General features: G+C 37.4%; 1 protein-coding gene across 1 annotated transcript in view; it reads right to left on the minus strand.

Moving 5' to 3' along the window:
* Positions 1-612: 612 nt before the first annotated feature.
* Htr1f (5-hydroxytryptamine receptor 1F) overlaps positions 613-26968 on the minus strand; it is a 142832-nt gene continuing 116476 nt past the window's right edge. The window contains exon 3 of the mRNA XM_021185292.2: positions 613-2951. Coding sequence (XP_021040951.1) covers positions 1816-2916 — 1101 coding nt within the window. The 5' untranslated portion in view covers positions 2917-2951 and the 3' untranslated portion in view covers positions 613-1815. The remainder of the gene's footprint in view (positions 2952-26968) is intronic.

The raw sequence follows: 26968 nt of genomic DNA on the forward strand, positions 1-26968 counted from the left end.
CCAGTATTTTCTCTGCTTCTCAGATCTACTCAGAGACGTGTTTTCTCCCAAACCCCTGTATTTCAGATTTGCCCTACACTTGTCATATTTTTGATAATCATCATTGATAACTCGAGGGTAGTAGCAAAATTGACAGCACTATTCTTTTCTCGCCATTAAAGCCAGTCACAATGTGCAAGTTTACCTTGAATTGGACTTCCTTTGTAGCCTTAAATGGCTAGTGACTTTTGGCATATCCTACAAGCCTTGCACGATGATGTCTGAACTCTTTAAGTTGTCAGCACTGGGACTTTCATTTGCACATGCTCAAATTCTACTTTACTGGACACACATTTTAGATATATTGTTTATGAAAATGTCCCAATGTTCTTCAACCAGATGTGATCAGTTTTTCTCTATACCATCACAACTATGTATGGAACTCACTTGCTAGACCCTTGTTTATTTTCTTCTAGTAGAGTTCTGCATTTTTTCCTTCTTTTAGATTATAGATACCTTGGTGGAAGAATTTGTATTTTATTGTTTCCTGTATTTTCTATCTAGTACATGTGTCATTGCCTTATACAAAGTCACATCTCTAGATATCTGTTAAACCAAGAATAATGTCTCCTAGATGTATATATAAAGTGATGTAATAAACTCTTTCCACAAGGAAAGAATATTTTATAATGCACACAATGTTGCAACTTAAAGAGGTGTGTTGTTTTCTTTTTTTAATTAGATATTTTCTTTACATTTCAAATGTATGTGTTGTTTTTCAAATACGTTGTTTTCCAATGGTCCTGATTTGTGAAAGGTGTCCTAATTATAATAGGAAAACCATATTTTTTTGTAAAGTCAAAGCAAAGTTTTAAGTTTTTTTTTATTATATTCTCTGTAATAAAAAAGAAATGATGTTCAGATCTTAAGATATGGAGATGAGTTATAAAAACTGGACCTAATAATATTGGTGGAGAAAAATAAATTTTACACTAGAACTATGTTAATTACGGTGAGTTAGTTAAGGTCCTTAGTGTTTAGAGCTTGATTCCTAGACAGGGGGCAATGTATATAACAATTATACAGTAATTGCATAATAAGCCTTTCCCCTAAACTTGGGGCTTTGATTTTAAATAGTGACATATGGTTAAGATAATATTATTCTAGAACTTGATATTAAACAAAGTAAGATTGCAAATGTGTAGAAAATTCAGGATATTGAAATATTTTTCATTTTTAGCTCATTGGATGATTATTTTTACTGTCCAAATATGAGGACACTATCAAAGCCGCTGAGCTTCATATCTTCTCTGCTAAGGCTAAATAAGAGCTGCTGTTGCTGTATCTTCACCTTTGTAGTGGAGAAGATGGAGAAGGGGCAATAGTAGCATTGCATTGAATATTTTTCTATAAATTAGTGGTTAAGCAATGAAGTGACATAGAAATTACCAGTGGAAAGATGCTAGTTAAAAATGTCTCTAGTTGTTGTAACATATAAACCTGGAAAGCATTGTAATTGATAATATATATATTATCAATTATTATATATATGTATTTCTAGTTAGCTTCTTAGGTATATTGCATAGACAAAATATTACGAGCTGAGCTGCATAAATTATTTCCTAATCTTGAGAACATTAAAATTGTGGCCAAATGAATACATCTTATTTTCTTGGTGCTATTAAAAATAAATTTATCCTCTTATAATTTTAGCAGTGTTAATATATTTTCTCTAAAAATTTAAATGTTTTCTTACTTTACATTCATTTAGTTATCCCTGCCTCCCCACCCCCAACAAATAAAGCCTCCGCACTTTAAAATTAGGTTTCTTTTATCCTAATATCGGCATCGTACAAGTTTTTGGAAGGCTTTCTTGAAGTCTTCATTAAAGATGGTATAAATCAGTGGATTTATAAGGGAATTCAGGTAACCAAGCCATGCCAAAAAATTTGACATTTCTTCAGAAATTTTACATTTTTCACAGACATTAACAACCAATTCTTTTACAAAAAAGGGCAGCCAACATATTACAAATGCACCCAAGATCAGTCCCAGGGTAGTGGCTGCTTTGCGTTCTCTGGTGCCTGAGATTTTCTGTCTTCTCCAAGATTTCTCATGCTTCAGCTCCGATCTGGGACTTTTCACTGTGCTGTGAATTCTATCAAAGTCCGTTGATGGGTCGGACAAGGATTTTTCTAGCATGTAGGATGTGGAGACCAGTTTAATGCTCTTCTCACCGCTCTCCAAGAGGACTTGACCGTTCAGCTCCTCCTTTATCATTCGACTCGCTTGTCTCTTGTGGTACAGTGTCCTTGCTGCTCTGTATATTTTGTAGTAGAGGATCAATATCAATACAAGCGGGATGTAGAAAGCTCCAAACGTGGAGTAAATTGTGGAAACAATGTGGTCATGTTTGATGACACACTCATCATCACGGCTAGTTCCTTGGTGCCTCCAGAAGAGAGGAGGCATAGAGATGAACACAGATATAACCCACACTATTGTAATCATGATGCCGGCATGCCTGGGAGTCCTCTTCCTGGCGTATTCAACTGCATCTGTGATGGCGCGGTACCTATCCAAGGCTATAGCCGACAGATGCAAGATGGAACACGTACAACAGATGATGTCGACACTCAGCCAAATGTCACAGAGTACTTGTCCCATAATCCAGCTCTCTCTCACAATGTACACAATACTGAAGGGCATCACCAGGACAGCTACAAGAAAATCTGTAACTGCCAAGGAACAAATTAAATAGTTGGCTGGGTGGTGTAGCTTCCGAGTCACAATGATCGCAGCGATCACGAGGGAGTTGATGGTGGTTGTCATCAATGCCAGCCCAGACAGAGTGAGGGATACCAGAATTTTGGATGGCATTCGGTTTAACAGTTCCTCAGAGGTCAAGTTTTGGTCTGATGTGTTTAAAAAATCCATTTTTTTGTTAAAATGTTAATATATGGAATGAATACCTGTAACAAAGGAGGGAGAAACATAGTTCAGAGAAAGTTTCAAATATTGTGCTCCTCTTTTTAGAAGAGAAAAAAAGAATATGTGCATGTTTTCTTAGAGTATTCTATGGACTAAAACTTGGAGTTCATACTTTTCTAACTTAAGAAATCTAATTCAAAAAGTAACAAATTGTAACTTTCAAAACATTTATTAAAATTTTCTCACATAAAGCAATTTCTGTGAGTAAACTAACCAATTATACAATAATTTCCCCATGGCTGTGTGTGTGTGTGTGTGTGTGTGTGTGTGTGTGTGTGTCTGTCTGCATGGTTTCTTACAGTGTGCTCAGAGACCAGAGGGGATATCCTAGTGTATCACTTTCCACCTTATTCCTTTAAGACAGGGTCTCATTGAACCTGGATCTTCCTGCTTGGCTAGTGGCCTGAAAACCCCAAGTATCCTCTGTTTCTGCCTCCAGCAGTGTTGGAGTTATATGTATGTTCAGCCATATCAAGCTTTTTACAAAAGTGCTGACACTTGAACTCAGGTCTTCATGCTTATGCAGCAAGTGATCTTACCTACTGACCATCTCTTCAGGCCTCTGAATAGCTTGTAAATTAATTTCTTTGCAATGCTGTTTACTTAATATTATGAGAACAGAATTAAAGCTACCAACACTTAATGACTGTATTATAAGCAAGGATAACTTTCCATTTTAGTTTGCCTGATACACAATTTTGCCATAAGAAATTACTCTGCAATTCTATTTTGAGAAGAAAATGAAATGAGACAAGCTGTCTGGAAATAGGCTTTCATAAATGAATGCCATAGGAAAGAGGACCAGCTAAAAACTAGGAGAGTTGTTGGATAAGTCAACTGATTTCTCTCTATGTCACCCTGTAGCATTTACATGACCCTTAACAAAATGGCACTCAATGCCAGAAACTCCTCTTAAACCTTGGTCATATTTCATAATTATGTGACATATAAATATGAATTATAAATATGTCAAGCAAATTATATTGCCGTTTACCAGAACCCTGTCTAATATTAAATCTAGAAAACTAATAAATCTTCTAGAGTGATATTCATAGACAATAAAGAAGACAGGAAAATGAGTGGAGCTAGACACAGTTGGGTTTTTAATTTCCTTTATTCTTATTTTTCCTGCCACCTATACACAGAAATACAACAAATCATTTTCTTTGTCCAATTTAAACACAGCCTTTCACTGGACTCTTCATCCAAACTCCTGTTCAGGTTTCCACTCTATGTCCTTGTATTGTTAGGGACATCGACTGGTTACCTGACATAGAGTGCACCACAGGTGTCACTTCTGCCCGACAACACAGGCTTCTTTCTGAATTTCAAATATCTTTACTGAGGAAAATTAGTCTATGAAGACCTGCAGTCTCATTAGTCAAAACCTACAAGTTTCTTATACTTCAGCCAGCATAAGAAATAGGGCCCCCAATGGAGGAGCTAGAGAAAGTACCCAAGGAGGTAAAGGGATCTGCAACCCTATAGGTGGTACAACATTATGAACTAACCAGTACCCCGGAGCTCATGTTTCAAGCTGCATATGTATCAGAAGATGGCCTAGTCGGCCATCACTGGAAAGAGAGGCCCATTGGTCATGCAAACTTTATATGCCCCAGTACAGGGGAACACCAGGGCCAAAAAGTGGGAGTGGGTGGGTAGGGGAGTGGGGGGGGGTATGGGGGACTTTTGGGATAGCATTGGAAATGTAAATGAGGAAAATACCTAATAAAATATTAAAGAAAAAGAAATTGGCAACTTGATGATCTAGTCACATGGTGCATTAAAAACCTCCTAATTACACATAATGTTTTCAATCTAATGGTCATTTACATTCTAGAGTTTGCTTTGTTTCTAATTTTACTGTCCTCAGGCTAAACTATCAGCTTTTAGGGAAATAGTTTAATTTATTTTCTTCTGTGAATAATTAATGAGGTCATACACAAATAGTTTTCATAATAGCATTATAAATAGGCAAGACGGTCAGGTCAAGTCTATCAAGACCTTATATGAAAATCTATATGAAAACATACATATTGGATTAAATTAGTTTAATAACAACAATATTGTGCTATATTATTTTACACATATCAACGCATTTATTTTCTTAAAGTTGCTCCATGAGATGAAAGCAGTCACTATGTTTCCTCATAAATTGGAAAACAAAGGCACAGAAACATCACAAATATCCCTAAATTGAAAACACAGCTAGCCTTTGATATGTACATTTGATTTGGAATGTCTGTAGAATACAGGAATCTAGAATCATTGGTTTGCTGGGAGGGGGGGAGTGATCTTAAAGGAGGGGGAGGAAACTCATGTTCTTAACTACCATTCTCTCCAAGAGAGATGCATTCCTTCACAGATCCATGTCACTCATGGGCTCTCTAAAGTCTTTTTCTATAAAATAAAGATTTTGTTATGTATCAGATGTGATTTCAAGTGGAAGGAAATATTCCATAGGATGAATGTTTAAAGTGTGGGTATGGCCAGATTTCCATGAGTACTACATGCTGCTACATGAAATAGCAGCAATTACTCACACTGCTTTCTAAAATCTTTTACTGGCAGTACAACTCTGAGCCCTTACATCTTTGAATTTGTTTTTCTGTTCCTATTTATTCCTTTAAGAAACATTTGGTGGGTTCTTTTTTTATGTGGTGATTAGCTGTAAAAATCCCAATTAAACCCTTTAAAGGCATGTATGTATATATGTATGTATGCATACATACACACATATGTATGTATATGTATATATGTACATATGTGTATATGTATATATGTATATATATATAATATCTGTTTATGGACATTCACACATTTAGGACATGTATAAAATAGTAGATTTCTAGATGGCTATTTCAAACCTCTTCAATGTTACTTCTCTCTCTCTCAACCACCTCTGTCTTAAGCTCCCATTCTTCTCTAATTAATCCTCCTCCCCATTATTTCCCTCTTTACCTTCCTAGCAGCTGTGTTTTACTATTTGCTATGCAGTGTATGTGAAAACCACGGCATCTTTCCAGGCTGGCCTCTGGGGAGGACCTAGTTTGAGGATCTGGGGGGAAAGTTTTCTGAGGGTGCTTCCTTGACTTCAGGTGGCAAATTGAGGATAGGTTTTTTTACTTCCCCGTTCTTTAGGTTTTAGCTTAGAAATTGATGTTAACTCTAAGATCTTAATTAAACTGCTTAATCCAATGGTATTCTCAGTGATTCATCTCCTAACCAGTCCCTGATTCAAGTGACCGTGCTTGGAGTGCTTATTTGAAATTAATTCTTCATCCTTCTTTTCTCTTTGTGCCTTATTATTAGAGAAAAGATGGTGATGTTTGAGGAGGATTTATGTAATCAACTGTAGCAGTGGCTTTGTTCCATATGGAAAAGTTTTCTCTACCTGTCAAGAGGCAAATGAGTCATGGTTAGTCATTTAACAATGGCTCTCCCCCTAATAAATATGCCAGCACCTAAGACTGTGCTTTGAGAACACTGCTATTCTCTGCTGGTCATTGACACCAATTTGTTGATTCATCAGACAGATTTAGCCAAAATTTAAAAACATTTATTTAATTATTTATTTGTGTGTATGTATATGCTTGTATATGTATGTATATGTATGGGAGCACACGTGGTTGATCGTGTACGTGGGTGCTAGGTAGACAACCTGTGGGAGTAGGTTCTCTATGTCTACTTCATGGGTTTCAGGTTGTGAACTCAGGTGATCAGGCTTCATTGCAGGTGCTTTGAGCCACTGAGCCATATCACCATCCCTTAATTTTAAAAATATTTAAATTGAAGATACCAATTGTGATATTAAGAGGTATTTACATAGATGCACATTACATTGCTCAAATGTTCTGATTCTTACTTTCAAGGGACACCTGCTCAGTCATCTGGTTGACAGGGAGGAGGGGATTAAATTGCAGCTATGTTAGGGAAAACTTCAGTGTAATTCTTAGATATGGGAAGCATTTGCTGCAGGAAAGGAAGCAAATAGGCATATTTCTGTACAGTACAGTGTGTACTGTTTCTTTGACTCTTGCTGAGACTCAGATAAGGAGGATGCCAAGCATGTGGGAGGGTGGAGGAGGAGGAGAAGAAAGTTATGGCAGAAGTAGGGGTGTGAAGACAATAAGAGCCTATGTTTATGTCTGAGACTGGAATGTCAAGGCAGTTGTTTTAGTCTGTTTTGTGCTCTTTTAACAGAATGCTGCAGACTAGGTTATTTTAAATGGCTCTATGTCTATATCATCTCTATCTATCTATGCATCTATGTATCTATGTATCTATGTATCTATGTATCTATGTATCTATGTATCTATGTATCTATCTATCTATCTATCTATCTATCTATCTATCTATCTATCTATCTATCTATCTAACATCTCTCTATGTATCTATCATCTATCTATCTCCATCTATCTATCTGTGTATCTAGTGTTGATCTGTCTGTTTGTCTGTCTGTCTATATCTATCTATCTATCTATCTATCTATCTATCTATCTATCTATCTATCTATCTATCATCTGGGAAGTCTAAAAGCAAGGGACTGTTACCTTGCAAGAGCTTTTTACTGCATCACCCCCACATGGCTGAAGATAGACAAAAAAGAGTAAGGGTGTAAAATTCACTTCTATTATGAAATACACCTGCAACAGGGGCATTAATTCATGAAAGTAGAAAAATGACAACTAACACACTGCTCAGGAGCGGTCCCACCCCCCAGCACTGTTACACTGGGACTTAAGTTTCTACAATAGAAACTTTGTGACATTCATTCAAACTATAGCAGTATGAAGTACCACACTGGGAGAGGAACCCAGGATCCAACAGAATGTCCTTAACCATCCTGCTTCCTCATTTATTAATATGAACTCAGGAAAACGGCTTTCAAAGACCAAGTTTCGTTATTATAATGCAGAGATAATAAAAGTCACACAGCAAGAAGTGTTGCTAAAGATTTACTATAAATGTTTAGCTATCACTCCCTTAGTATACTTCATGTGGTTAGGGGCTTACTCATTATTGTTCAGATCTTTGCTCTGGAAATAAACACAGATACATCTTGACCTACTCAGTAGAGAGGGTAGACTTCTATTCTGTTTATGTGAGAATAAAGTTTCTTGTGTTTTACATAAAAATCATGGCAAATTATTTTGTAAATATCACATGCTTAGCATTTAGTGAATGGAGTTTTCTTCACTTATGAAAGAGAATTTAAAAAAAAGATCTATTATGGTTATGATAAAGGAAGCAAGCATGGTATGGCAAGACGGCATGAGCTCTCCTATACAGGAAGCTTTAAAGAAGTCCATCTTGGAGCTGGGTGCGGTGGCACATGCCTTTAATTTCTACACTCTGGAGGCAGAGGCAGGCAGATCTCTGTGAGTTCGAGGTCAGCATGGTCTTCAAAGAGAGTTTCAGAACAGCCAGGGCTGTTTCATACAGAAATCCTACCTCACCTGTGGCTCCCCCGAAAAGTACATTTTGTAGAGTTGAGTGTAGAATGGTGAACACCAGAGGCCAGTGAGAGTAGATGGTGAGAGGGTAAGAGAACATTGGCAACTAGTTACTATGTTACAGTTAGATAAATCAAGAAGTTCTACCACATTATTTCAAAGCAGCTTAATAGGTAACAGTAATTTAGTTAATGTATTTAATTTTTGGCATTTTGTACTAAATCTTTGCCGGTCCCATGTCTTCAACATGTCTTGCAAAAGTGACTACTCATAGGTTTGTTCTAAAATATCATCATTATCTTGTGATCCTGGCATATGCCAATTGATTTTATTTTAAGGGATGCCATATATTATCAAAATGCTTTTTGTATCTATGCAAGGTCTAATATGAAATAACACATATTCTCCTAAATTTACTGTGGCCTTATCTGACCTGCTTCACTCTTATACTTTCCATTGTTTTATTTATAATTTGGTATTTTTTCTTTTGGGTAGAAGTTAACTTTATACACATACATACATATATATGTATATACACATATATGCACATTTGTATATGTATACACATAGGTAAAGGGGGCACAGGAAATGACTACCAAACAGATGTCAGAACATCTTTTTAAAGACCACATAATGGAGCATATTTGCATGGAAATGTATTACTAGCCAGACCTTCTGTAAATTCAAGTTATTAATTGGATTGAAGTGAGCTTATAAAAGGCATGGTTGCTTATCAAAAACAAAATCCAATCAATCCAGTTTGAGACAAGGAGGACAAAACCAAGTAACTCCATTACAGAGAGTCAGCGGCATCCAGAGGGGTCATCAAGGAGCTGAGGAGGAGACTGGAAAGGCTGGGCATCCTATGGTAATTTCCAGATCTCAGTGGCTTCTGCCAAGTTCATTTCTGTTTGATCGTTTCTCTTTACTAATTATCTCTGTTTGCATACTAATTAATTTGACGTGCTAGCCACAAAGCTGCACAATTCTGAGTTTTTTGTTTGTTTTTGCTTTTTGTTTTTGTGTTGGTGACTAAATTCTGGCTTCACAAGTGCTAGAGAAGTACTCTACTATAGATGCCCATCTCTAGCCCCGAGAGAAGAATTTGCATGGGCTTTGAGTAAGGTATTTTCAAACGTCCTCATAAATGTGGAATCAGAACTATAGGGAGAGAATTATGTGTGAGGGAATTAGGTACAGAGGCAGAGAGTAGGTAACATGAATTTCAGAGAAGGAACAATTGCTTCCAATTATGTTTAATGAATATAAATATTTAGTATCAATATTATTGATCAATTCCCATTAATTATTTTTAAAATGTTTAAACATTTTCTTTTCTTTATGCTTGTGTTCATTGTTTGGGGAGGCATAATTATCAGAAGGGATGCTTTAAAAAGTTATATACTATTGTTTTATAAGCTTCACAAACACACACACACACACACACACACACACACACACACACACACACACACACACGTTGCACGCACAAGCTTTATTTAATTGGAGTTTCCTTACATGGGGGATAATACTTTTCCCAGAAGTTGCCAAATAAAACCCCAGTGCCAGGTGTGTGATACTTGGGTTGCTGGTTGTGACTGTACTGCAGATCCTCCCAAAGCGATTGAGGTAATTGCAATTACTCTTGATTATCCACGAGAACTTGATAAGACCTAAATGCTGAGGACACCACATCCTTCAGATATAGGACGTGGGGGAATCAAATTGGTACTGACTGGGAATCTTCATTCCCGCAGGCAACTTTTCATGTTCCAAAAGGTGCCATGTGGTCTGCAGGGGGATGAGTAAAGGAAAGTGTAAGTGTGTCTGTCTACCAAAGGCTATCACCATTGGGCAGCCTCTATAGGTTAGTCCCAAATGGATAAAGCAAATGGAAATACTAATCATCCACTGTGAGAAACAAGGATCTGGAAAACAAGGATGCTTTAGTGAGCATGGGCAATGACTCACTCATGGGGACTCATCTGGATATAAGGCAAATGGGTTGCTAACCCTTGCCTAAGAGAGCAATTTTCTCTTTATTGATAATTTAATTAACTATCATTATTGGAGTATAAAATAAGTGTTTTCAACCTCAGGCAAATGACAGAAGTTTAAATTACATAGAGTTATATGGAATATTAGGAATTTGCCAAGAGAGTACAAAAATAAAATATAAAGTAAGAAAGTAATTTAGAGAGCTGGAACACTTACTGATTCAGAGAGTAGGTGCCCATGGTCCTAGCACCAACATCAGGTGGCTCATGACTGCCTGTAATTCCAGCTCCAGCTGATATAATACCTTGTTCTAGACTCTGATGGCACCTGCACATATATGTATACATATATGTATAAAGATATATATCTTTAGAAATGTGTACTATATGTAATAAAGTTTACATAGCTATTATATGTTAGGACCACTAGGTTAAATTATAGATCCAAAGACATAATTTAAGAAGACGGCTGCCTGAATTTACTTAAGAGTTATTTGGTAACAAGTGAAGTTTGGTTGTCTTTAAAATGACTTTTCTAAGTCAAGCAAATTTTCATTTGTGTGTGTGTTTTCTCATTTTATTGTTGTTGTAGTTGTGTGTATTTGTGTGTGTGTATGTGTGGTGTATGAATGCACATGTGTATGAGGGTGTAGGTGTATAGAGTGTATGGACGTTAGAGGACAATTTTCAGGGCTCCATTTCCTTTTCTGCTTTGTTGAGGCAGCATCTCTCTTGTTTCTGAGTCTGGGCTGTGGACTCCAGGCTAGCAGCAAGGTTGCTGTCTGTCTCACCAGGTCATTTTAGGAATGTGGGGATTACATTCCTCTGCATCCAGCTGTTTTTGTTTGAATGTGGGCTTCCTTCTGGGGTCAGATTATCAGGCTTGAATGGCAGACCCTTCACTCAGCGACCTATCTCACTGGCCTGGTGTGTGTGTGTGTGTGTGTATGCATGTGTGTGTGTGTGTGTGTGTGTGTGTGTGTGTATGTATGTGTGTGTGTATGTATGTATTTAATTAGATACTTTAGAAATTCTGTATATATAAAACTGACGGGGCTGGTGAGATGGCTCAGCGGTTAAGAGCGCTGACTGCTCTTCCAAAAGTCCTGAGTTCAAATCCCAGCAACAACATGATGGCTCACAACCATCCGTAACAAAAATCTGATGCCCTCTTCTGGAGTGTCTGAGGACAGCTACAGTGTACACACATATAGTAAATAAATAAATCTTTAAAAAAAAACAACCAAAAACTGACAGACAAATACTGAAATAAGTTGCCTAGCTATGCTATTGATAAAGCTTAGTTTCAGGAGCATTTCTGTTTATTCTGATTAAAAAAAAACAAACCAAACAATAAAACTATGCTGATAATGAATGAACTCACAGTACACATATGTTTTCACTTTCCTTTCTGTTTTTTGGAAATAGTCCCCCTGACTATAGATTTCATGTATTGATTAAATACAGAGCCATTCATATTTTCTCTTAGCTCATGAATTTTAATCTCAGATCATCATTAGTTTTATGGCATAGAAAGTTTACATTTGTTTGAAACAAGGCTGTTGATGATTTTGTGGCTTAAAAATATAAATTGCAGTTTAAAACACTGTGGAGGCTGCCCAATTTCCAGCCATTTTCATTTCCCCAAGTAGTTAATGCGATGTATAATGAGGCCTCCTTATTAGATTTGCATCCTTACAGGATTAGCATGTGCACGCTGAATGTTGAATGTCGCTATCCTAAGAAGCTACCAAATATTATGAGTTCCCAGACAGGCTCTCATTTTTATCTGTCTACAAAAATCCCAACAGGTTAAAAATAACAGGAAATATTTGTGAACAAATGAGAGGAAACACCACCTGTTACTTCCCCTTTCCTTCTTTTTTCTTTCTTTCTCCTTTTTTTTTTTTTTCTTTTTTTTTCAAGACAAGGTTTCTCTGTGTAGCCCTGGCTGTCCTGGAACTCTCTTTGTAGATCCGGCTGTCCTTGAACTCAAAAATCCTCCTGCCTCTGCCTCCCAAGTGCTGGGATTAAAGACATGCATCACCACCGCTTGGATCCCCTTTCCTTTTTGTCTCCATGAATGTAATACCCGAAAGGGAAAAAATATCACCATTCATACTTCTATTCAGTGTATGTCTTTTTAAAATGCAATTTGTATATTTAGCATCTTGAGTCTGCCATGTTTAACAAGCTAAAATCCTTCAGAATGTTAAGTTAAAACTGAATTTTAAGTAAGGAATGAACAATGGACATGATTACATAGGCTGTGCCTATTCGGACAAAAATAAATATTGCTAATAAGAAATTGAAAGTGAAGTTGGTATCTTTTTTAATCTGACAGGCCTAATGTCTATTACCACAATTGCTAAGATCTGGATAAATTTTACACTTCTTCTCTGGCTTTCTCTCCTTGTTATACAATTTCCTTTATTCCCCATTTTTAAAAGTAAAACCCGAACAATAGTGTATTTATTTATATAAGTCTATGAAGTGCAGAGAATGTTTTTTTTTTTGTCTTAACATACTAGAGAAGGTACTTACATTAAATTATATAACAAAAGTATTTCTAAGCACAAGCAGCTACAATTATGTTGGCATTCTCAATAATAACTTTCTTTTCTTTTCTTTTCTTTTTTTAAAGATTTATTTATTTATTATATGTAAGTACACTGTAGCTGTCTTCAGACACTCCAGAAGAGGGAGTCAGATCTCGTTACGGATGGTTGTGAGCCACCATGTGGTTGCTGGGATTTGAACTCCAGACCTTCGGAAGAGCAGTAGGGTGCTCTTACCCACTGAGCCATCTTACAAGCTGTCAAGCCCAATAATAACTTTCTAATTTAACATTTCATCCCAGAATTTCTTTAAAATCTGTGATGGCTTTTAGGTTCTCTTTATTGATGAGAGTTTGTCTGGAGACAGGCTTTCTTCCACTAATAAAAAAAGAAGAAGCATTTTGTTGTTGCTTTTTTACTGTATTTTGTTGAGACAAGGTTTAACTCCGCAGCTCAAGCTGTCTAGAACTTACAATGTAACTGAAGCTGGCCTTGAATCTGTGGAGATAGGAAGAGCAAGTCAAATTTGGATTAGTTTGATCTTCTCAATACATTTTTGGCTATTTTTTTTTTCCGAGACAGGATTTCTATGTATATCTATGTCTATGCTGGAACTCACTCTATCGACCAGGCTGGTCTCAAACTCACACAGATCTGCCCGTCTTTGCCTCCCGAGTGCTGGCTGGGATTAAAGGAGTGTGCTGCCACTACCCAGATAATTTTGGCTAGTTATTGAGAATATTATTGTTAGGGTCTGAATCTGAAGTATCCCTTGCAGATTTATATTTTGAGTGCTTGTTCTCCAGCTGGTGGATTCGGGAGGCTGTGGGATTCTCGGATGGGACCTTTATAGATAGGGCATGCCTTTATAGAATGGCATATCCTTAGCTGTGTCTAGTCTGGTTCCATCTGCTTGCCTTGTATACGGAAACCCTTCTCTCTAGACTTGGTATCACGAATGGAGCTGCCCTCCACAGCATCTCTGGAGTGGTGGACTGAAATCTTCTGAAACCAAGTGTTGCCACAAGTTGTCTTCCTTACTGATACGAGAGTCGGTAATGATGCAATGTATCAGAATTTCTCCGCTTCTCAGATTTGGGCTATTTGGACTAGTAGTTGGGACCTTTGTATGTTAGTGTTATTCAAACACAATGATGAAAGGCTTTGCTGAAGGTGTCCCTTAGTTGCAGAACTCCTGTTCCAGAGGCAGGGAAGGGCCAGTAGGGTAAAACTCTTGCCTCAGGAAGGAGAGACGATCTGGAACTGTGCTAATGAGATAGGAAGAATGATTTTTCCCTTTTGTGATACTTTTCCTTCCCAGAATTCCTGCCTCCAGCACAATTAGCTCAGAGGGTCTCAGCCTCACAGCTGCCTCTTTTTGGGAATTATGCAAAAACGATGCAGCTTTTCCTTTTGTTATTTATTGATCTGTTAATTTTAAAATCTCGCTTTTAAGCATGTATTTTTTGTAACACTTTGGTCTTCCTTACCGTTTACTGAAGCATTCTTCCTTGCCATGTAACTGCTTTGTTTTCTATGTGGCTAACCCCTCTATGTAAGCTAACTCAAAGGGCGTGGCTTTCTCTTTTCTTCGTCTCTACCTTGTCTCCCTCTTCTGGACAGCTGCTTAGATTTACTACAGCTTGTCTGGTTTGCACAAAGAAACAAGCTCCTAGACCTTAATAGGCATCCAGATCTTAGAACAATCGATGCCATGATAGAGGGCCTTGGAATCCAGTAGGTAGGCTGAAGGCCAAAATGGGGATATAGGCCAAGCCAAAGATTCCAGGATGTCACTGGGGAAGTCCTGTAATAAAAAGTCCCTAACTGTACTAACTGTGCTTTTTGGCTTCTGTAGTTCTACTTCCTGCTAACTATTCTTTCTAGTCAAAGTGTGTCAACAAGGATGTGGTTTCTGTGTATAAAAAGCCAAGAGCTGTAAGTCTTCGGGCTGAGGATTTGAGCTGGTACCCCATGCAGCTATGAGCTAGCAAAGGAAGACTATTTTGTATGTATGTATGTATGTATGTATGTATGTATGTATGTATTTAAGGGATATGAGTACAGCACCATTGCTTTCTTCAGACACATCAGAAGAGGGCATCAGACTCCATTATAGATGATTGTGAGCCACCTTGTGGTTGCTGGGAATTGAACTCAGGACCTCTGGAAGAGCAGTCAGTGCTCTTAATCACTGTGCCATCTCTCCTGCCCCAGTGAAGACTTTCTATCCAGTTTTAAGAGTATCTATGTAGTTGTCTCTGGGGAGTTTACCATGTTACATTAACATAGCAATTAAGTCAAGCCAGAACTATTTCAACATCGGCCAGAGCTAATCCCTGTGTTTATGTGGCAGACACATTGACTAGAAAGAGGCTTCACTCCACCCTCCTGGGTAGTTCCAGGGCCTTCAGACCTTCCTTAAGTGTGAACATTCCTCTCTGCTGACTCTGATGGGACTTTTTTGCTGTGGACTGAAGCATCCATTTGGTCCTAAGCTTATACAGGTAGGAAACGTAAGCATGATTTTGGTGAAGTGTGAAGAATCTTTACCTTGAGTGAGCCTTGATTATATGCTCGATGTGAGGGCCCAGAGAACCCCATGGGACAGATTCCAGAAGCTGTGTCTGGACGTGTAATTTCTGTGCATTTTTCAGGTCTTCGGAAAATTTCACCTATGGTAGGATACCTTCACAGGTCTGGAGGAGTCCCATCTCAGTCCCTCCCTCCAGCCAGTTCCAGGAGAAGAATAGATCAGACTTAACATTTGAGTTTCCATTTGAGTCTATTCTTAAATTTGTTTACCAGTCGCTATAGGCTCCAAGAGAGGTCCCCAGTTTCCATGGTAACAGCTACAACAAATTATTTTTCTCTGTTTTTCTTTCAGAGAGGTCACAGCCTACTGCCGTTTCCTAATTGATGAGACCACACACATTTGTAGTACCAGTTGCTTTTGTGAGACACAGAGTTCTGAAAAATAACTTTTGGAGATGCTACAAAGGTTCCAGGTACTTCATGTTTAGTATACACATCCTCCTGGTAATAAGAACTGCCTACCCCAGTATCAGTCATGCCACAGCAGGAGCACAGATTTCAAATGGTTCATTCTTTTTATGCATATGTTAATTAAATTTAATAAAACTCAGGAACAAGCAGAGAAGGAAACACTGGAAATAATCTGTCATGTGGTGCACTAGAATGGTGAAAGCAATCACACAGAGGCTTTATAGAAATGATTCATATGCCTTTTTTATAATCCCCATAATAAATGTTATTATATCCTCTTACAGTTGAGAAAAGAGAGGCTCAGAGGGTCTTGCGATTCATTTATTGTCCCATACCCAGTTAAAGTAGCACAACTGAGATTCAATGCTGGTAGACTGTGCAGGCTTCTGACCGAAACCCATAGTCTTTATTCAGAAAAAGCCACTTAAAATCAGTTTCTTTACCTCTGGGAACCAGTAATGATTCTTTTCTTTATTTCCCACAGGGATGCCTACTGTTTCTTGATACTTGAATGACTACTTTCTGTCATGTATCTAGGATGTTTTCCAAACTATCAATTGGTTACCACCCACAGGGGTAGGGGAGTCTCAGGATGGGTGGACAGCAGCTGCTCTCAGAGTGCTGCCTGACACTAGCACTCCCTGGGGGACTTTTAAAATGTTGGTGCCTGCTTCCCAATTCTGGAAATATGTAACTCATCTGGGGCATGGCAAGGACATTGACGGCTTTTTGGTTCTACCTTAAGTGCGTTTTTAATGTGAAGGCATGCTGGGAACACGTAAAACAGACACATAAATATTTGCATAGAGAAGTAACACAGATGAGTCGATGCTGGTTATTTATTTTCGGTGAATTTACTTTGTGAAAATAGCTGCTGGATCAAGATTTTTTTTTTTCAGATGGAACCTGAGCAAGTTAAAACTTGCTCATGTCTCCTATTTAAAGGATGTTTGCAGTCAGTCAGGGTATTGTGCTGTAAACATGAACTTATTTCATTAGTTAGGTTGCTGAGTCTTTCCTATGTAATATGCAAAACTCATAGTCCTTGTAGAAACTGTGGTGGTCTCACATTCCTGAACAGATTTAATTATTCTACTAGGAAACCACATTATCAAAACAGCATGAAATATCCTCAGATCAGTATCTGAAATCATTTTATGAATACTTTAAAAAAAAACCTTCTTATAAAACTTCTTATATTTGCTTCTCCTGTCCCTAACCCTGTTGAAGTCTCACAGAATGAATCTCAGCAGTCTTTTAGTGCTGCCACAATACTACTTAATTTTGGAAATTAACTTTCTGAAGTATGAAAAGTAGAAGAAAAAAGAAGTCTTTGCTAGATTTGTTCTAGAAACAATGTATTATAATCTTGCTTTAAAAGAAAACATTAAAGGGACAAAGGAGAGAGTGTCAATGGGCTGTAGGCTATAAACAGTACCAAGATGTCAGGCGTCAGCACCAAAAGGATGCAGGAAACCAAGATGCACTTAGATGTGGAGGAGCTTGCAAAACTTAATATACATGTAGTATGACAGTGGCGGTCTTGTTGAGGTCTCCCCATACTAGAGTTTAGGTACTATCGCCTTTCCTAAGAAAGATGGAAGAATTAGCAGATCTCAGGCATTAAAGAATAGACCAAATCAGAATGCAGAACTCCTGTAGTAACCACGATATGCCATTGCTTTCTTTGTAATGGTAATATTTTAAGCTTGAGTTACTAACAGAAAGGTTATGTAAGAATACATATACACACATAGATACACACATCCCATATATCTCAAGTGAATACTCAGGGTGAGGTATCAAGGTGAAAAATTTGTGCTTAGATAGCTCATTTGGTAAATTATGATTAGCTGAAGGAAATATTTGTTAAGCAGAACATGAACCTGAGATTCTGTAGAAAGTTCAGAACTGGTAAGATTTGGGTATCAAATCCATGGAGGTGGTATAAAGTCTTGATAGCTAAAATGAAGGAGGAAATGAAAAGCAAGAAATTTTAACACTGTGTACTTTGTGTGCACCTATCTTTTGTGAAGCAGATAGTGCACAAGCTCATTGCACAGAGAGAAAGTAATACAACAAAGACAATATGTCTCTGAAACCCATGGAAGAAAATGTGTTAAGTCTTGATCAGCAGTATCAGCAACAGCAGAGATGCAATAAACTATGGTATTAATGCAGAGATGGTGGGCTTGGCTACTAGGAAATCATTAACAGTCTTCTTTGGAATGACGTTAACATCAACGTTGGGCTGAGATAAAGTCTGTGTGAGCTCATAGGGAAAGAAAAGTGTTTAGAGGAGGTATTGTTTTTGAAATGCTTCCTATGGGCCATCCACTATATTTTAAAATGAGAACAATTCTACCCGGGGACTCAGTGTTCTCAAGGGTACACAGAGAAAAAGGAAATGAGAGCGCCTACAAGACAGTAAAAGCTTTACATTTGTTTCAGCGAATGGCAGCACAATTAGACAAAACTAAACAAAACTGACAGAGATGTTTCTTTAAAGAGATCAAAACAAGGGATAAAATTCTCACAAGGTCAATTAAGAAAATAAAGGATGAGACTATATTAGCAGAATCATCAATGAATGGGTCTCCGTACACATTATACATACACCAACAGGATGATAGAAGAGTATTAGGAAGAGAAGTGAACAAATTAAGCAATGTCTCTGGGAAAGTCTCAGTGCTATTTTCCTGAGACTGGGAACAAGAAGAGATGCTTGTCCCTACTGCATGCTGTAGATGTTGCAGAAAACACAATGAATAGACAAAGATAAAACTATCTGTATTCTCGGATGACATATGCATTTATACAGGAACTCAGCAGAGTCAGGAAAGTGACTTAGAGTTGGTGAATTTTATCACGCGTTAGGAATCATGGTTAAAAAGATCAAATTGACTGTCCTGTACTAGCATCTAATAACCAATAAAACACAGTTGAAAAAAGCCTTATCTGAGGGCACTAACAAGATAAAGTAGTTGGAAATTAATTTGAGAAAACATATGCAGACCATCTGCTTTGAAAATTATAGAACATGCTAGAGAGGAATTTAAAGAAGACATAAAAAAATGGAGAGATATGTTTTTGAAGACTGAGTAAAAGATTAAGATGTCAGTTATCCCAAAATTTATTTCTAGTGTCAATATAGTCCCAGGCAAGATATAAGAGAGATTATTTTTAGAAATTGGCAAGTTGGCTCTGAAACTTAAATGAAGAGACAAACTTATTTTTAAAAGAGCATAGCTTCAGAACATATAGTTTGATCCTAAGACTTGCCCTAGAGTTATTACAATGAAGGCAGCTTGGCACTGGTGAGAGCATAAATATGTGAACTATATTTTATAGCTATATTAGAGATATATACATGGTTATTTTAGAGAGTCTAGAAATACAGCCATGATCGTTTTTATTTTACTTTTTGAAGATTTTAAGGAAATCTGTAAGGGACTAGAAAGTCGTTTAAGTGCCTGCATATTCATGTAAAAACATAAGAGTTTGCCTTTAAGATACATGGACACACATGCCATATGAACGACAGGTGTGAAACTAAGTCCAAACTACAACACATCTTACATAAAACAGAGAAGAAAGTGCTAGTCACTTCATGCAAAGCAGAGCTTTCTCAGGCTAAAAATTATAAACCAAAGAAGGGAAAAATGAGGAAACTGAATTTAATTTTACCAAAGATTTCATCCTTTGATTTCAGAAAAAATATTACTATTAAGATAGAAGATATAAAATACAGAGGTGGATGCTCTCAGCCAAGCAATGGACAGATCACGGGGTCCCAAAAGAAGGAGCTAGAGAAAGGACCCAAGGAATTGAAGGGGTTTGCAGCCCCATAGGAGGAACAACAATATGAACCAACCACTATCTCCATAGCTCCAAGGGACTAAACTACCAACCAAAGAGTACACATGGTGGGATTCACGACTCCAGCTGCATATGTAGCAGAGGATGGCCTTGTTGGACATCATTGGGAGGAGAGGCCATTGGTCCTATGAAGGAACGATGCCCCAGAGTAGGGGAATGCCAGGGCAGGGAATCGGGAGTGGGTGGGTTGAGGAGCAGGGAAAGGGGGAATGGGATATGGGGTTTTCGGAGAAGAAACGAAGAAAGGGAAGAGCACTTGAAATGTAAATAAAGAAAATATCTAATAAAAAATCTATTAAAAAAATAGAAGAGGCCAAACTACAGAATGTGAGGCATTCCTTATAGCATATTAGTGGTAGAGTATTTTTAGCTAGAGTAGGCACAGGTCTTACACAAGTCAAAAATAAGGAGATGAACAGCATTTTTTAAATGTAGAATTCAAACTGATATTTTACAGAAGAAAATGCTTGACCAGCAAAATCTCAGAGAGTCTGGTTACCATCTGGTTTTCATCTGGTTACAATGAAAATCTAACATAAAATGGTAAAATGTCCATTTATATATCAAAATGGCTAATATTAAAATATAAAATTACTGGTTTTTAGTGAGAATATAGAACAATTGTAATTCTCATATGCCATTAATGGAGATATAAAATGTCAATTATATTGGAAAATGATTCAGCAGTGTGAAGTAAATGATTAAGGTTGTGGGTGTGGCTTAGAACATTTGTATAGCATACTCGAGGCCCTTGGTAGAGCTGGCTTTTCAATTTGTAGGCCTTTTCTAATGAGAAATAGAAATGCATGGTGACACAGAGCCATGCACATGTATGCCAAATCTATTTGTCTCATAATAATCTCAGGTTACAGATAGCCAAGATATGTGTCCTTAGACAAATGAATAATCCTGGTCTGTCACTCATAGAGTTGAATGCCGCTCATCAACATACAAACAGCAAGCAGATACCAGCAGCATGGATGAATCTCAAAAATTGTTATCGAATAAAAGACTACAGGTGAACACTCCCAGGATCAGAGGTGAGTAGGACACAACATCTGTCTCCAACACCGGGAGTAACTGGGACCGTTGGGACCCAGGCATGCAGGAACTCCACCAGACCAGTGGCACGGGTTCCTTCCAGTCTGTCTGGGCTGGCACCCTGAGCAGACCTTGGGTACAAACTCCACAGCCAGCCGTGGGATCACAGGATCCCAGAATCACAGGAACACAGAGACAGCTTGAGTAGGAGTTCCAACACAACCAGGACCACAGGAAGGACAGGCTCCAGTCAGACATAGCCAAGGCAGGTAGCACTAGAGATAACCAGATGGCAGGCGGAAGCATAAGAACATAAGCAACATAAACCAAGGTTACTTGGCATCATCAGAACCCAATTCTCTCACCATAGCAAGTCCTGGATACCCCAACGCACTGGAAAAGCAAGATTCAGATCTAAAATCACTTCTCATGATGATGATAGAGGACATTAAGCAGGACATAAATAACTCATTTAAAGAAATACAGGAGAACATAGGTAAACAGCTAGAAGCCCTTAAAGAGGAAACACAAAAATCCCTTATAGAGTTACAGGAAAATACAATCAAACAGGTGAAGGAAAGGAACAAAACCACCCAGGATCTAAAAATGGAACTAGAAACAATAAAGAAATCACAAAGGGAGACAACCCTGAAGTTAGAAAACCTAGGAAAGAGATCAGGAGTCATAGATGCAAGCATCACCAACAGAATACAAGAGATAGAAGAGGGAATCTCAGATGCAGAAGATACCATAGAAAACATTGACACAACAATGAAAGAAAATGCAAAAAACCAAAAAGCTCTTAACCCAAAACATCCAGAAAATTCAGGACAAAATGAGAAGACCAAACCTAAGGATAATAGGTATAGAAGAGAGTGAAGATTCCCAACTTAAAGGGCCAGTAAATATCTTCAACAAAATTATAGAACTTTCCTTACCTAAAGAAGTGGGAGTGGGTGGGGGAGCGTGTGGGGGACTTTTGGGATAGCATTGGAAATATAAATGAAATAAGTACCCAATTAAAAAAAAAACTCAAAAAAAAAAAAAAAGAAAGTGATGCCCATGAACATACAAGAAGCCTACAGAACTCCAAATAGACTCAACAAGAAAAGAATTTCCCCCCATCGCATAATAATCAAAACACCAAATTCACTAAACAACGAAAGAATTTTCAAAGCAGTAAGGGAATAATGTCAAGTAACATATAAAGGCAGATCTATCAGAATTACACTAGACTTCTCACCAGAGACTATGAAAGCCAGAAGATCCTAGGCAGATGTCATACAGACCCTAAGAGAACATAAATGCCAGTCGAAGCTACTATACCCAGCAAAACTCTCAATTACCACAGACAGAGAAAACAAGGTGTTCCATGACAAAACCAAACTTACATAATATCTTCCCATAAATCTGGCCCTACAAAGGATAATAGATGGAAAACACCAACACAAGGAGTAAAACTACACCCTAGAAAAAGCAAGAAAGTAATCTTTCAATAAACCTCCACACAAACGTAATTCCACCTCTAACAAGAAAATTAACAGTAAGTAACAATCAGTTTTCCTTAATATTTATTAATATGAAAATTAATATTACCAACATATCATAATTGACTGAAATTTAAAAATATGAGGAATTAGAAATTTGTCAGCTGTCATCTCGTGGTCTCTCTAATTTGGTAATGGGAGAAATAGGTCCAATATTGTACAATCCATATACACTTTCTGCTTGTTTGTACATGACAGGGTCTTGTTGTGTGCCACATAATGGCCTTGAAATCATGCTTCTCATATCTCAGCCTATTAGTAGGCTTGTTTATTTGATGTTTTTACACTATACTATGATTTTCAGAACAGCTTACATATTTCAAAATTATTTATATAGCCAAAAGAAATGTAGACAATTAATTTGGGAGGTGGCTTGTAAGAGAACAGCAAAGAGGGAGACTGAAGGCTTTGCTTGATATTCATAATTATTGTATCAATTTTGAAGAAGAGGGCTTTATAAGTTACTCTGATTCTGAGATGAATGCTTTTCAAAATCATCACAGTCAATGATCTTACCCTTACCTAATGTTTCTGCCACCCTCCAAGCATAGTCATTGTTCATTAAAACAGTTGACAAATGACAAATGACTTCATGGTTAGACCATCTTAATACACACACCATTTCTTAACTGAATGTAACCTGTCCCCTGAGGGCTGAGAATGACAACAATCACTCAAGTCAAATAGCTTTGACCAGAGCAGGAAATCTGTATCCAAAAATCATGCCTACAATTCATTCCTTGGTGCAGCCAGAACTGTCAACTCTTAGCTTATCTACTATGGAGGTAAAATCCTTTGGTCATTCAAGTACAGCCTTATTGCAATGAACTCCAATGTCTAAAAACTGTTCTTATTTTGTGTTTATACCACAGTAAGAGCCAAGATTTTTTTTTCTTTTTGGGTTTCTCGAGACAGGGTTTGTCTGTGTAGCCCTGGCTGTTCTGGAACTCACTTTTGTGGACCAGGCTGGCCTCAAAATCAGGAATCCACCTGCCTCTGCCTCCCAAGAGCTGAGATTAAAGTTGTGCGCCACCATGCGGCTATAAGAGCCAAGATTTTAAGCTCTACCAAAAATAAAGCAAACAAACAGAAAGACTTTATCTATTTATGTTCATTAAAAAAACTAATAGTGATATATTATTTTAATATACAGTTAATATATTTGGAGCTATTTAAAATTTATATAGAGAAAAATGTATGTATTTTCAGTATTTCTGTAGAAAAACATCTACATAAGACTGTTCAATCAATTGTTATTTTATAATACTCATTTTTATTGTTATAATATTTTATAAATTTTAAAGAATATGATAAAAAATGAAAGGCATTGCAGGTTTTGAAGGGGGGAACTGTCTGGAGGAGTTGGGGTACAAAAGGGAAAGAAGAATGTGATGTAAGTCTATTTACTCAAAATATGTTTTAAATGTTAACAAATTCAGATAAATTGAAATTATGTATCTTTCCTCATCATAATGTAATAAAACTAAAGGAAAAAATAATCATAAAAAAAGACTACAGGCACAATGTAGGTATTTTGTCTTATAATTTTAATACAAAATGCCTACTCATTTAGGCGTCACGAAGCAGATTAGCTGCTGCCTATGGGGACAAGGGGGAAACAGACTGTAAAAAGACATGAAAAAATTTTGAATTCATGTGTCTTTTGATGCAGATTGTGGTTTCAACAGGGGACACAGCCATCAAAACCAAAGATTTTTGCATTTTAGATCACTCTGCCCTATTCAATTTATTCCTTAATAAAATAGATGAAGCGCATCCTCCCTTAACACATACAAAGGCATCATGTTATTAACTGAGACAAAGTAGAGGAGCCACAACCCAGTAGAATCATCCAGAAGAATAAAGAATAAACAAGAACTAGTTTCAGAAAATCTTGAGAGATTGAAGATGTAAAAGCACTAGATGTCGTGTGGAATGGAATCTAAAAATAAACTTTCATTGCTCACAGGAACATAATCCTTGTATAATTAAAAAAACAAAGTTTGTGTGACATGGAGAAAGGTGATACCTCAGTTTGCCACCAGATAGCTTTAATAACAGGCCTCAGAAGCAAGCTCCAGGCAGGATACCCAGCAGCTCAGATAGACGCCTACCCCAGGACAAACCTTTGCTATGCTGGTAAACTAATCCCAAGGTGGTATTCACGAGGCTAATAATCCAGCCTTAAGCTGTGAGCACCAGTAATGTACAGGTCATCCCAATGAAACTATTCAGAAATCAGAACCTTGGGAATGGGCTCCAGAATCTCATAGTCATGCTCCCAAAACATGGTTTCTCTTGCCTCTGTGTTGATACCCATCAGCACGAGGACTTGAGACTGTGCATGGCTCTGTTTTCAGTGATTGTTGGACTTGAAGCACCGTTGTTGGTTTTACTGTCCTGTTTCTCGGTGCTAGCTGATGGCCATTGCTTTTAAGGGCTTTTTGTACCTTCATCAATGTCATCCTTCAAGCCTGTCACAGTTGAAAAACTTCACGGTGGACATGGATCAAGCATGAAAGTTTCTGAAACATCTTCATCAAGCCTCAATGAGGATTCACCCCGTAGCAGTGTTTGTGCCCAAACAACTGTTTTCTGCTTGGTGATGTGTCTGTTTAATTTTTATATTAGCATAGCATTATAAGGATGGTTTGCATGATAAACCAAGCATTTTTGAGAGACAAATCCTGTGGGCATCCTAATTGCCCAGGGCCTTACTGCTCACAAGCCATGCTCCATGCAACTGCTTCAAAAATTTGACTCTTCTGTTAATGACGTAGGGTTGTACATTCCATTTTTCTCAGTATCTAAGTTCAAGCTTCTCTACGTATCTCTATCAGAATTTAAAATGTTCTTTTAATACATCCCATTGGTTATTTTCTAATAGAATATCAACTTGATTAAAACTAAACAAATGTTGTTGACACCCTACTGTGGGAACGAAGAACATTTTCAGCTCCTCAGCACTTAGATTTCTCTTGCCCTGTGCTTCTGAATTTCTGCTTTCATATTATTGAGCTTGATAACATTTTAACTCAGTTTCAAATTATTAATTTCACTAGACTAAGGTGATTTCATTTTTTATTTAATTATCTATCTATCCTATTCCTTCCTATGTCTGTCTGTCTGTCTGTCTCTATGTATTTATCTATCTATGTATTTATCTATCTATGTATCTATGTATGTGCATATGTATGTATGTATGTATGTATGTATGTATGTATCTATCTATCTATCTATCGGGTTTCTTTCCCTGTGTAGTCCTAGCTGTCCTAGAACTAGCTCTGTAGACTTGCTGCCCTCAAACTCAGAAATCTCCCTGCCTCTTACCCCAGTGTGTTGGCATTAAAGATGTGCATATCATGCTAGGCAAGAGCAGGTTGGTGTTAAAAGCTGTAAATCAAACCAACAATTGTGGCTGTGAAAATTTTTTTTTTTGCTTTACCAACTGACAGTGCATGCATGAATTTTTCCTTCTTTTCTTTCTTTTTCTTTTTTATTTTCAGTTTTTCATCTTAAACTGGATTCCCTATGTTTTGCTTACAAAATTTATTATATGGTAACTTTATGTTTTGGGACATATCTATCTAACCAAGTTCTTGTGTCTTAGTCATTTTGTTTCTACAATGTAAAAAAACCTATGAATTGCACATCCACTAGCTCCAGTTGGGAATATTTGTTTTTTAAGTTTGCTGTAAACTGTTACTATAGGCTTTCCAGTAACAGATTCTAAGGCTTGGTTATATGGTTTCTGAGTACCTGTATTTTCATATAAGTAACTGCTGATTTTGGTGGAAAGAATACTCAAGTAATAAGGAAATACATGTGAGAGGCATTTTTAGGTATAAATAGAGATATCCTCAGATGGTTAGCAAATTTTGAAGATGCTCAGACCATGTACTTCAAATAAGTGCTTGGCAATAACCCAAGCACAATCTTCCATCAACTTGAAAACATTGATATATTCCTTATGTACCTAGTACAGTATAATACTATGGAATGGTTATTACATTGCATCGTTTAGGTAATAAAGATAGAAAGAAAAGCCTATATATGGATGGTACATATTTGATGATCTTTTTCTATGTGGCTGATTGATTCCATGGGTATGGGATGTCCAATTCTACAGCACAAACACAGACAGACAGACAGACAGACAGACAGACAGACACACACACATACAATATACATACACAAGTGGTGTGTCCTAGTTTCATTGCTGTCTGTGTGATAAAACATCCTGACCAACAGTAACACAGGGTAGAAAGGGTTTATTTCAGTTGACAATTTCAGGCTCGATGTGGAAACATCAAGGCTGCAGGAATCGGAGGGAATGGCTCACACCCACAGTTAAGCACAGAAGGAAATGGAATGTAACCTGTTTGCTTGTTCTCTGCTTGATTTCTCCACTCTTTTTTTTTTCTTTTTTTTTTATTATTTTTATTACATATTTTCCTCAATTACATTTCCAATACTATCCCAAAAGTCCCCCATAGCGCCCCCCACTTCCCTAC

The sequence above is a fragment of the Mus caroli genome, chromosome 16, assembly GCF_900094665.2.
Source record: "Mus caroli chromosome 16, CAROLI_EIJ_v1.1, whole genome shotgun sequence".
Taxonomy (NCBI): Eukaryota; Metazoa; Chordata; class Mammalia; order Rodentia; family Muridae; genus Mus; species Mus caroli.